We start from the raw sequence: 12710 nt of genomic DNA on the forward strand, positions 1-12710 counted from the left end.
AAACACTTGGGGTTAAATTATAAATATTTTATCAAATTTATTTACAGATAAATATCATGTATTTATGGATGCAAAATAAAGCGGCTATTTTTTTAGCCTATAAAAGGCTGTTAGTTTGGCTGCAGAAAACTATGGGCCTGCCCGCATGCAAACGATCCATCTGAGCGGATGACTCTCGAACAAATCGTCCTGGCCCAACACAGCCCAGAAGACTGGACAGCCTCCGTGGCCGGTCCCACCGATGAGATGACCCGTCAGGCACTCAGGCCAGATGTCGTTATCACGCGACGCGATTCCAGAAGCAGCGGCAAGCTTCCACCCTCTTCTCCATTGCTCTTTATCGGCCGACCGAGAGGGAGATCGAGGCGCCGCCGACGACGACGATGAGGGGGTGGAGAGAGGAGCTGGTGGCGCTCTCGCTGCAGGGCCACGGCCACGGCGCCGACGGCGACGACGACCGGCCGGAGAAGCCGCGGCGCTACGGCGTGACGGAGATGAGGAGCCCCGACTACTCCTTCCGCCCCGCCCACCTCGCGCTCCAGGTCCGTCCGCCACCCCTAGCCCGCCTACCCCCCGTTTGCACGCATCCATCCGTCCCTGCTTGTGCCGCATTGCATCGTAGCGAATTTGAGGCGCGCGTAGTTCGATTCCGGGCCTCTGCGCTGCGTTCTGTCTGACACGCGCGCGTTTGGTTCGGAATCAGCAGTTTACTGCTTCCGAATTCAAATCGAAGCCCCGTCTGGTGCTTAATTGGTCGTGCGATTAGGTCCTCAGTGCATAGGATTGTCGGACTGTTGGAGCGTATGCCGATTACGGTTCGATTTATGGATAATTGTTGGGGTTTACAGTTTATTTTACCTGATCTGTACTTTGGCAAAGACGTAGAGTATATGTTTTCGCTCAGATTCGCGAGGATCTAGGTTTATCGGGTGTGAGTGTGATTGGCATGTAGTATAAGAGAGTCGTATGAAGATGGATAGACAGAGTGCACCTGCAAAGAGGATGTGTTAGCGAAATGGGACTGTACTGTACTTCTTGTGCACAGTTTTTTCATTTCGCCATCTGCAGGTGTAGTTTTCTCATTTTGAGCGTGAATTCAGATTCAGGCTCCCTGTTGTTTCCTTTCGAAGGAAGGGAAATGTTGCGCACATTCTTCAAATAAAAGATGAACCATCCTGAATGCTATTAAGAAAATCTGAAGATACAGCAGGAATTATGAGAACAAAGACACATACTCCGTAGCTTCTTTATTGAGTTCCCACTTACTAAACGGCTATGTTGCTCAATAATTATGCTGCATCCTTTCACTATGTATAGTCATTTCTGGCTGCACATCTCAAGCCTGCGGTATTTTATTTCAGGAAATATTGGAGTCTGTCGGTCCATTTGTTGACGGTCTCAAGTTCTCTGGTGGATCTCATAGTCTAATGGGAAAAGAACTGATTAGAGAGATCACCGATTTGGCGCACAAGCATGAGATGTACGTGAGCACAGGTGATTGGGCAGAGCATCTTTTGCGCCAGGGACCATCTTCTTTCAAGCAATATGTAGAGGTATTTTGGCATTACCATGGTCTAAGTGTGTTCCATATGTGCTGATGTGCACAAACGTGTCTGAAGCCACGTACATGACATGTAATATATTGTTGCAGGAGTGCAAAGAGTTGGGATTTGACACCATTGAGCTGAACGCTGGATCTCTCAAGCTCCCTGAAGAGGCTATACTGCGATTAGTCCGCCTGATAAAGAGTAGCGGTTTGCGAGCGAAGCCCCTGTTTTCAGTGAAGTTTGACAGCTCTGATATTCCTGCATCTGGTGATAGGGCGTTTGGGGCTTACATAGCTCCAGTGAAGCAGAGCTCAGGTAACTAGAATTAGAAACACGACCTCTGTAGTCTCTACTCATGTTAATGCAGTGCTATGTCAGTCTTCAGTCCATAGAGAATATTGCGTGCATTTCTCAAATCAATATGAGTCGGCCATTGATAAATGTTGGTATCTTGTTCTCTGTTATCATGAAAATATTGTTGTTACTGTGTTCTTTTGACTGCTTCTCTGAGAGACTTAGCAACACTTATTTTCCTTCATCAGATAACTACATTGCAATCCCTTATTTACAACACATGCTGCTTCGGAAAAATAATATTTGCAACACATGCTTGCATTTTGTGCCGTTCTTGTGCAGAAAGAGTCGAAGATGTTGATCTGTTGATCAGGAGAGCCGAGCGATGCCTGGAGGCAGGTGCAGACATGATCATGATCGACGCCGACGACGTTTGCCAGCACACAGACTCTCTGAGGGCAGACATAGTCGCGAAGATTGTCGGCCGCCTCGGGCTCGAGAAGACCATGTTTGAAACATCCAACGCCAACACCTCCGAGTGGTTCGTCAAACGCTATGGCCCACGGGTACTCACCTTCCCCTGCCCTCCCTGAAACTGCAAAAGAGTGGAAATGATTTGATCCTATGATCTGATCCTTGGAAATGATTTGTGAGAGCAGGTGAACCTCTTCGCCGACCACTCCGAGGTGATGAATCTGGAGCGCCTCCGAGGCTTCGACACGCGCAGGGGCAGCCGGCCCTTGCTCACCTCGCCGTTCTTCCTGGTGCGACGGCCTTTCTAAGCACTGATAAGTTGAACTCAGGCCTGAGCGATCTGTTGATGGAGCTGAGTTCCTCCTGATGTGACGGTCTTTCCAATGTGAGCTGTGCTGAGACCTAAGCGATGTGTTGATGGAGTTGAGTTCTGGAACTGAGGCAGCGTGGTGGTACTTAGTAGCAAGAAATAAGGCGATAGTTTGTGTTCTGTACTGTGGTGTCTCTGGTGTGGACTTGTCGTGAATGGATGATGTGTACCTATCATGGGGATGCTCATGCACTTTCTTACCCTTGTACTGAATGAAATCTGCCCTTCCTCTTGCAGTCTCGCTAAATCTTCTTGACCAACTTTGGAGATCGGAGATTTTTGAAGCAGTACAATTTTCTTGCTTCTCATTTTGTTGTGGATGAGGAGATTCTCCTCCAAGCCGCCCCCTCCCTCCTCCCCCCTCCCCCTCCCTCCTCCTAGGTCGCCCGCGCGGGGGCAGCTCCGGAGGGCAATAGCCCAAGCACAAGACCTCCCTCCGGTGGCTCCCTTGGCCGCTGCCACCCAACGTGGGTGGTGGTGGCGGTGTCCGGCCACCAAAGGTGGAGGGCTAGGAGGTGCATCGGGGGTGAAGCTCCGATGGGTGCGCGGTGGTGGTGCTCTCAGTGTTGGACCGCGGTGGCGCGGTGATCGCCGGCGACAAGCCGGCGGGCCCAATATGGTCAGCGTGCCTCGATCTGGGCCACGCGGGCTCAATCTGGGTTGCGTGGGTCGTGACTGCTGCACGTACTGTGTCGGTCCTGGGGTAATGGCTATGTGGCAATAGTGGACACCACATTGCTCATATGTCACCGGTGCGCATGACGTTTGCTATTTCGGTGGATGCGTCGTCGATGGACGGCGGATGGCGGCGTGGGGGCGGTTAGTTCGCAACAAAGAATAAGGGTGGCGGTTCTAGGATTCCTCGGAAATTTACTAGACTAGAGTAATCAGTATTGTTGAACTCTGTTGCACACATTTTCTAGTGTGTTTTGCAGTCACTACCACCTACGTACGTACGCGTATATTGATTGATCGTTGATGTAAGTCTTTTGCTACACCAGTTATTTCGGCTAAGATGAATAGTATTGGTGTATCCTTAGGCAATTCTTTTGATGCTATTTGGGTCTCGACTAAAGCTCTAAACATATGGAGTTTGACATGTTAAAATGCTCTCCTAATGTGCTGAGTAAATCGAGTCATTCTTTAATTGATGATGATGATAAAGTGTACGCCATCTCGGATGAACAACTTCTTTCTCATCTGGTAGGTGACGTTTCAGAGACAGGTCTAGATGAGACGCTGTTGGGTTCATGCTATGAACTACAAGCATCTGATCGAAAGTCTAGATCTTCATTTGTGAAGCGGAATGCTTGGCCGAACAAAAAGAACAAAAACGCTAAGAACTCCAAATCTTCAATTGTTTCTAAATGAATGGTATGTTTAGAAATAGCAGAGGTCTACGAGACTTGGCTAAACATCTACACATAGCAGAATCTATTCGGGACCATTTGTTGGATTTTATTGGAATTTCTGAGACGGGGAAATGAGATTACTCGAGTAGCTTTCTAAACCGCCTTTCTGGTGGGGAAGATTTCGAATGGGTATCTCGTCCACCTCATGCACGCTCTGTTGGCCTTTTAGTTGGAATCCGAACTTCAACAATGGAAATTGTTGATAATTCTAGTGGTGATTTTCACATAAAACTCCACATTAGAAATAAATCAGATGATTTCATTTGGAGATTGGTTTGCTTTTCTTAGGGAGATGGTAAATCCAGCAAAGAATAATCCGCATCCTATTATCATAGGAGATGATTTTAATTTGATTAGATACCCTCACAAGAAGAGTTAAGGGAGATTCGACAACCGCTGGTCTTTCTTATTCAATGTTGTTATTGACAGTCTGGATTTAAGAGAGGTTGCGATGGTCGGAAGACAGTTTACTTGGGCAAACAGTCTTCCGGATCCAACATATGAGAAGCTAGATCCCGCGCTTATGGATTCAAGTTGGGAGATAAAATTCCCCATGGTTTCTGTACGCGTTCTACCTAGGATTCAGGATTTGTCGGATCATGCTCCTATACTTTTGACCACTGGAACACCGAATCCACAACGGAAGCGTCCGTTCAAATTTGAAGTTGGATGGTTATGTCGGGATGGTTTTTCAGATATGGTTAAAAAGGTATGGGAGAAACCGGTGGCTGGGTCGACCCCCATTCAAAGGTGGAACAATAAACTGCGCTCAATGCGTAGATACCTTGGGGTGGGCGCGGCATATGATTGGGCAGTTGAAACAAGAGAAGCTCAGCCTGTCAACTTTTATTGATGACTTATGATGACGCATGAAATTGATCTTAAATGTCAATACAATGCAAAGTTAGCTGGTCTCCTCCGCGAGGAGAAACTTAAGTGGTACCAACGATCCAAAGCTCAGTTCCTGCTTGAAGGGGTGATAACGCGTGAAGCACACGTCCGTTGGGAACCCCAAGAGGAAGGTGTGATGCGTACAACAGCAAGTTTTCCCTTAGTAAGAAACCGAGGTTATCGAACCAGTAGGAGATGAAGGCCACGTGAAGGTTGTTGGCGGAGGAGTGTAGTGCGGCGCAACACCAGGGATTCCGGCGCCAACGTGGAACCTGCACAACACAATCAAAATACTTTGCCCCAACTTAACAGTGAGGTTGTCAATCTCACTGGCTTGCTGTAAACAAAGGATTAAACGTATGGTGTGGAGAATGATGTTTGCTTGTAGAAAACAACAGAGAACAGAGATTGCAGTAGATTGTATTCAGATGTAAAAGAATGGACCGGGGTCCACAGTTCACTAGTGGTGTCTCTCCCATAAGATAAATAGCATGTTGGGTGAACAAATTACAGTTGGGCAATTGACAAATAGAGATGCACATACATATCATGATGATTACTATGAGATTTAATCAGGGCATTACGACAAAGTATATAGACCGCTATCCAGCATGCATCTATGCCTAAAAAGTCCACCTTCGGGTTAGCATCCGCACCCCTTCCAGTATTAAGTTGCAAACAACAGACAATTGCATTAAGTATGGTGCGTAATGTAATCAACATAAATATCCTTAGACAAAGCATTGATGTTTTATCCCTAGTGGCAACAGCACATCCATCACCTTAGAACTTTCTGTCACTGTTCCAGATTCAATGGAGGCATGAACCCACTATCGAGCATAAATACTCCCTCTTGGAGTCACAAGTATCAACTTGGCCAGAGCCTCTACTAGCAACGGAGAGCATGCAAGAACATAAACAACACATATATGATAGATTGATAATCAACTTGACATAGTATTCAATATTCATCGGATCCCAACAAACACAACATGTAGCATTACAAATAGATGATCTTGATCATGATAGGCAGCTCACAAGATCTAACATGATAGCACAATGAGGAGAAGACAACCATCTAGCTACTGCTATGGACCCATAGTCCAAGGATGAACTACTCACGCATCAATCCGGAGGCGGGCATGGTGATGTAGAGCCCTCCGGTGATGATTCCCCTCTCCGGCAGGGTGCCGGAGGCGATCTCCTGAATCCCCCGAGATGGGATTGGCGGCGGCGGCGTCTCTGGACTTTTTCCGTATCGTGGCTCTCGGTAATAGGGTTTTCGCGACGGAGAGTTTAAGTAGGCGGAAGGGCAGAGTCGGGGGGCGCTCGAGGGGCCCACACCATAGGGCGGCACGGGCCCCTCCTTGGCCGCGCCGCCTTGTGGTGTCGCCACCTCGTGGCCCCACTTCGTATCCCCTTCGGTCTTCTGGAAGCTCCGTGGAAAAATAAGACCCTGGCGTTAATTTCGTCCAATTCCGAGAATATTTCCTGTGTAGGATTTCTGAAACCAAAAACAGCACAAAACAGGAACTGGTGCTTCGGCATCTCGTTAATAGGTTAGTGCCGGAAAATGCATATAAATGATATAAAGTGTGTATAAAACATGTGAGTATTGTCATAAAACTAGCATGGAACATAAGAAATTATGGATACGTTTGAGACGTATCAAGCATCCCCAAGCTTAGTTCCAACTCGCCCTCGAGTAGGTAAACGATAACAAGGATAATTTCTGAAGTGACATGCTGCTATCATAATCTTGATCAATACTATTGTAAAGCATATGAGATGAATGAAGTGATTCGAAGCAATGGTAAAGACAATGATTAAACATCTGAATCATATAGCAAAGACTTTTCATGAATAGTACTTTCAAGACAAGCATCAATAAGACTTGCATAGGAGTTAACTCATCAAGCAATAAATTCTTAGTAGAAAGTTTTGAAGCAACACAAAGGAAGATATAAGTTTCAGCAGTTGCTTTCAACTTCAACATGTATATCTCATGGATAATTATCAACACAAAGTAATATGATGAATGCAAATAAGCAAGTATGTAGGAATCAATGCACACAGTTGACACAAGTGTTTGCTTCTAAGATAGAAAGAAGTAGGTAAACTGACTCAACATAAAGTAAAAGAATGGGCCCTTCGCAGAGGGAAGCATGGATTACTATTTTTGTGCTAGAGCTTTTATTTTGAAAACATAGAAACAATTTTGTCAACGGTAGTAATAATTCATATGTGTTATGCATAAGACATCTTATAAGTTGCAAGCCTCATGCATAGAATACCAATAGTGCTCGCACCTTGTCCTAATTAGCTTGGATTTACATGGATTATCATTGCATAACATATGTTTCAACCAAGTGTCGCAAAGGGGTACCTCTATGCCGCATGTACAAAGGTCCAAGGAGATAGATCGCATTTGATTTCTCGTTTTTGATAGATCTCAACTAAGGACATCCATACCGGGACAACATAGAAAACAGATAATGGACTCCTCTTTAATGCGTAAGCATTCAACAACAGATAATATTCTCATAAGAGATTGAGGATTAATGTCCAAACTGAAACTTCCACCATGATCCATGGCTTTAGTTAGCGGCCCAATGTTCTTCTCTAACAATATGCATACTCAAACCATTTAATCATGATAAATCGCCCTTACTTCAGACAAGACGAACATGCATAGCAACTCACATGATATTCAACAAAGGTGTAATAGTTGATGGCGTCCCCAGAAACATGGTTAACGCTCAACAAGCAACTTATGAGAAATAAGATACATAGCAACATATTCAATACCACAATAGTTTTTAAGGCTATTTTCCCATGAGCTATATATTGCAAAGACAAGGAATGAAATTTTAAAGGTAGCACTCAAGTAATTTACTTTGGAATGGCAGAGAAATACCACATGGTAGGTAGGTATGGTGGACACAAATGGCATAGGTTTTGGCTCAAGGTTTTGGATGCACGAGAAGAATTCCCTCTCCGTACAAGGCTTTGGCTAGCAAGGTTGTTTGAAGTAAACACAAGTATGAACCGGTACAGCAAAACTTACATAAGAACATATTGCAAGCATTATAAGACTCTACACTGTCTTCCTTGTTGTTCAAACACTTCACCAGAAAATATCTAGACTTTAGAGAGACCAATCATGCAAACCAAATTTCAACAAACTCTATGGTAGTTCTTCATTAATAGGTGCAAAGTACATGATGCAAGAGCTTAAACATGATCTATTTGAGCACAACAATTGTCAAGTATCAAATTATTCAAGACAATATACCAATTACCACATGAAGCATTTTCTGTTTCCAACCAAATAGCAATCAACGAAGCAGTTTCAACCTTCGCCATGAACATTAAAAGTAAAGCTAAGAACACCAATGTTCATATGAAACAGCGGAGTGTGTCTTTCTCCCACACAAAGAATGCTAGGATCCGAGTTTATTCAAACAAAAACAAAAACAAAAACAAAAGCAAACAGACGCTCCAAGTAAAGCACATAAGATGTGACTGAATAAAAATATAGTTTCACTAGAGGTGACCTGATAAGTTGTCGATGAAGAAGGGGATGCCTTGGGCATCCCCAAGCTTAGATGCTTGAGTCTTCTTGAAATATGCAGGGATGAACCACGGGGGCATCCCCAAGCTTAGAATTTTCACTCTTCTTGATCATATTGTATCATCCTCCTCTCTTGATCCTTGAAAACTTCCTCCACACCAAACTCGAAACAAACTCATTAGAGGGTTAGTGCATAATCAAAAATTCACATATTCAGAGATGACATAATCATTCTTAACACTTCTGGACATTGCATAAAGCTACTGAAAGTTAATGGAACAAAGAAATCCATTCAACATAGCAAAAGAGGCAATGTGAAATAAAAGGCAGAATCTGTCAAAACAGAACAGTCCGTAAAGGCGAATTTTTCAGAGGCACTTAACAAGCTCAGATGAAAAAGCTCAAAACTAATGAAAGTTGCGTACATATCTGAGGATCACGCACGTAAATTGGCAGATTTTTTTGATTCTTCTACACAGAGATCTACTCAAATTCGTGACAGGTAGAAATCTGTTTCTGCGCAGCAATCCAAATCTAGTATCAACTTTACTACTAGAGACTTTACTTGGCACAACAATGCAATGAAATAAAGATAAGGAGAGGTTGCTACAGTAGTAACAACTTCCAAGACTCAACAAAACAGTAATAAAAACATACATGGGTTATCTCCCAAGAAGTGCTTTTTTTAACGCCTTTCAGCTAGGCGCAGAAAGTGTGAATCAAGTATTATCGAGAGATGAAGCATCAACATCATAATTTGTTCTAATAATAGAATCAAAAGGTAACTTCATTCTCTTTCTAGGGAAGTGTTCCATACCTTTATTGAGAGGAAATTGATATTTAATATTCCCTTCCTTCATATCAATAATAGCACCAACAGTTCGAAGAAAAGGTCTTCCCAAAATAATGGGACAAGATGCATTGCATTCAATATTCAAGACAATAAAATCAACGGGGACAAGATTATTGTTAACCGTAATGCGAACATTATCAATCCTCCCCAAAGGTTTCTTTGTAGAATTATCAGCAAGATTAACATCCAAATAACAATTTTTCAATGGTGGCAAGTCAAGCATATTATAGAGTTTCTTAGGCATGACAGAAATACTTGCACCAAGATCACACAAAGAATTACAATCAAAATCATTGACCTTAATCTTAATGATGGGATCCCAACCATCTTCCAACTTCCTAGGAATAGAAGTTTCAAGTTTTAATTTCTCTTCTCTAGCTTTTATAAGAGCATTTGTAATATGTTTTGTAAATGCCAAATTTATAGCACTAGCATTAGGACTTCTAGCAAGTTTTTGTAAGAACTTGATAACTTCAGAGATATGACAATCATCAAAATCTAAACCATTATGATCTACAGCAATGGGATCATTGTCCCCAATATTTTGAAAAATTTCAGCAGTTTTATCACAAACAGTTTCAGCAGTTTTAGCAATTTCAGGCAGTTTTGCACGCTTTGCACTAGGAGTAGAAACATTGCTAACACCAATTATTTTACCATTGATAGTAGGAGGTTTAGAAACATGTGAAGCATCAACATTACTAGTGGTGGTAATAGTCCAAACTTTAGCTACATTATTCTCTTTAGCAAGTTTTTGTTCTTTTTCTTCTCTTTCCCACCTAGCATGCAGTTCAGCCATCAATCTAATATTTTCATTAATTCGAACTTGGATAGCGTTTGCTGTAGCAAATGACTTAATATCTTTATCTTCATTAGGCATAACTTTCAATTTTAAAATATCAACATCAGCAGCAAGACTATCAACCTTAGAAGCAAGAATATCAATTTTACCAAGCTTTTCTTCAACAGATTTGTTAAAAGCAGTTTGTGTACTAATAAATTCTTTAAGCATGACTTCAAGACCAGAGGGTACACTCCTATTATTGTTGTAAGAATTACCATAAGAATTACCATTATTAGAAGGATATGGCCTATAGTTGTTACCAGAATTATTCCTATAAGTATTGTTGTTGAAATTATTACTTTTAATGAAGTTCACATCAACATTCTCTTCTTGGGCAACCAATGAAGCTAAAGGAACATTATTAGGATGAACATTAGATCTACCATTGATGTCTACGGGTGCTTCTATTCTTGTAGACAGTGTTGGGCCTCCAAGAGCAGAGGTTTGTAGAACAGCAGCAAGTTTCCCTTAAGTGGATCACCCAAGGTTTATCGAACTCAGGGAGGAAGAGGACAAAGATATCCCTCTCATGCAACCCTGCAACCACAAAGCAAGAAGTCTCTTGTGTCCCCAACACACCTAATAGGTGCACTAGTTCGGCGAAGAGATAGTGAAATACAGGTGGTATGAATATATATGAGCAGTAGCAACGGCACAAGAAAAGTGCTTTGCCCAGGACAGTAAACAAGCAGTAGTAACGCATCAGTAGTAACGCAGTAAAACAGTAAACAAGCAGCGATAGCAGTATTTAGGAACAAGGCCTAGGGATTAGACTTTCACTAGTGGACACTCTCAACATTGATCGCATAATAAATAACTCTTTCTCATATGTGCTACATACACTCTTTTGTTGGATGATGAACACATTGCGTAGGATTACACGAACCCTCAATGCCGGAGTTAACAAGCTCCACAATTCAATGTTCATATTTAAATAACCTTAGAGCATAATAGATCATTGCAAAATAAACCAAGAACTAACATAGCGCACACACTGTCCACATTACACTATGAAGGAGGAATAGATCACATCAATACTATCATAATGATAATTAACTCCACAATCTACAAGAGATCATGATCATAGCCTACGACAAGAACCACACGGTGCACACACTAGTCACCTTTACACCATGCAGGAGGAATAGACTACTTTAATAACATCACATGAGTAGCACACAACTAGTAGCGATACAAAGCTCATCATATGGATCTCAATCATGTAAAGCAGCTCATGAGATCATTGTATTGAAGTACATAGGAGAGAGATTAACCACATAGCTACCGGTACAGCCCCGAGCCTCGATGGAGAACTACTCCCTCCTCATGGGAGACAGCAGCGTTGATGAAGATGGCGGTGGTGTCGATGGAGAAGCCTTCCGGGGACACTTCCCCGTCCCGGCGGCGTGCCGGAACAGAGACTCCTGTCCCCCAGATCTTGGCTTCGCGATGGCGGCGGCTCTGGAAGGTTTCTCGTACCGTGGTTTTTCCGTCTCGAGTTTTAGGTCAGGGACCTTTATATAGGCGAAGATGCGGAGTCGGAGGGTCAACGGGGCGACGACACCATAAGGCGGCGCGGCCAGGGCCTGGGCCGCGCCGGCCTATCATCTGGGGCCTGTGTGGCCCCCCTCTGGCGACTCTCGGGTGTTCTGGATGCTTCCGGGCAAAATATGAACCTGGGCATTGATTTCGTCCAATTCCGAGAATATTTCGTTACTAGGATTTCTGAAACCAAAAATAGCAGAAAACAGGAACTGGCACTTCGGCATCTTGTTAATAGGTTAGTTCCAGAAAATGCACGAATATGACATAAAGTGTGCATAAAACATGTAGATATCATCAATAATGTGGCATGGAACATAAGAAATTATCGATACGTCGGAGACGTATCAGCATCCCCAAGCTTAGTTTCTGCTCGTCCCGAGCAGGTAAATGATAAACAAAGATAATTTCTGGAGTGACATGCCATCATAAACTTGATCATATTGTAAACATATGTAATGAATGCAGCGATCAAAACAATGGTAATGACATGAGTAAACAAATAAATCATAAAGCAATGACTTTTCATGAATAGCACTTTCAAGACAGGCATCAATAAGTCTTGCATAAGAGTTAACTCATAAAGCAATAATTTAAAGTAAAGACATTGAAGCAACACAATGGAAGATTAAGTTTCAGCGGTTGCTTTCAACTTGTAACATGTATATCTCATGGATAGTTGTCAACATAGAGTAATATAACAAGTGCAATATGCAAGTATGTAGGAATCAATGCACAGTTCACACAAGTGTTTGCTTCTTGAGATGGAGAGAAATAGGTGAACTGACTCAACATAAAAGTAAAAGAATGGTCCTTCAAAGAGGAAAGCATCGATTGCTATATTTGTGCTAGAGCTTTGGTTTTAAAAACATGAAACAATTTTGTCAACGGTAGTAATAAAGCATATGT

The 12710-nt window shown here is 42.9% G+C and overlaps 1 protein-coding gene across 1 annotated transcript; it reads left to right on the forward strand.

Moving 5' to 3' along the window:
- The first annotated feature begins 288 nt into the window (after nucleotides 1-288).
- LOC127312258 (protein HEAT-STRESS-ASSOCIATED 32) lies at nucleotides 289-2921 on the forward strand. The gene is made up of 5 exons (XM_051342808.2): nucleotides 289-542; nucleotides 1362-1553; nucleotides 1652-1862; nucleotides 2184-2407; nucleotides 2501-2921. The coding sequence occupies exons 1-5, from the start codon at nucleotides 384-386 to the stop codon at nucleotides 2621-2623; spliced, it is 909 nt and encodes a 302-aa protein (XP_051198768.1). The 5' UTR covers nucleotides 289-383; the 3' UTR covers nucleotides 2624-2921.
- Nucleotides 2922-12710: the final 9789 nt, after the last annotated feature.

Source organism: Lolium perenne, chromosome 7, assembly GCF_019359855.2.
Source record: "Lolium perenne isolate Kyuss_39 chromosome 7, Kyuss_2.0, whole genome shotgun sequence".
Lineage (NCBI taxonomy): Eukaryota > Viridiplantae > Streptophyta > Magnoliopsida > Poales > Poaceae > Lolium > Lolium perenne.

Coding starts and splice junctions, on each gene's coding strand:
- LOC127312258 (XM_051342808.2), top strand. CDS start 384: ATGAGGGGGTGGAGAGAGGAGCTGGTGGCGCTCTCGCTGCAGGGCCAC. Junction 543..1,361: donor CCGCCCACCTCGCGCTCCAG/GTCCGTCCGCCA, acceptor ATTTTATTTCAG/GAAATATTGGAGTCTGTCGG. Junction 2,408..2,500: donor TCAAACGCTATGGCCCACGG/GTACTCACCTTC, acceptor TTGTGAGAGCAG/GTGAACCTCTTCGCCGACCA.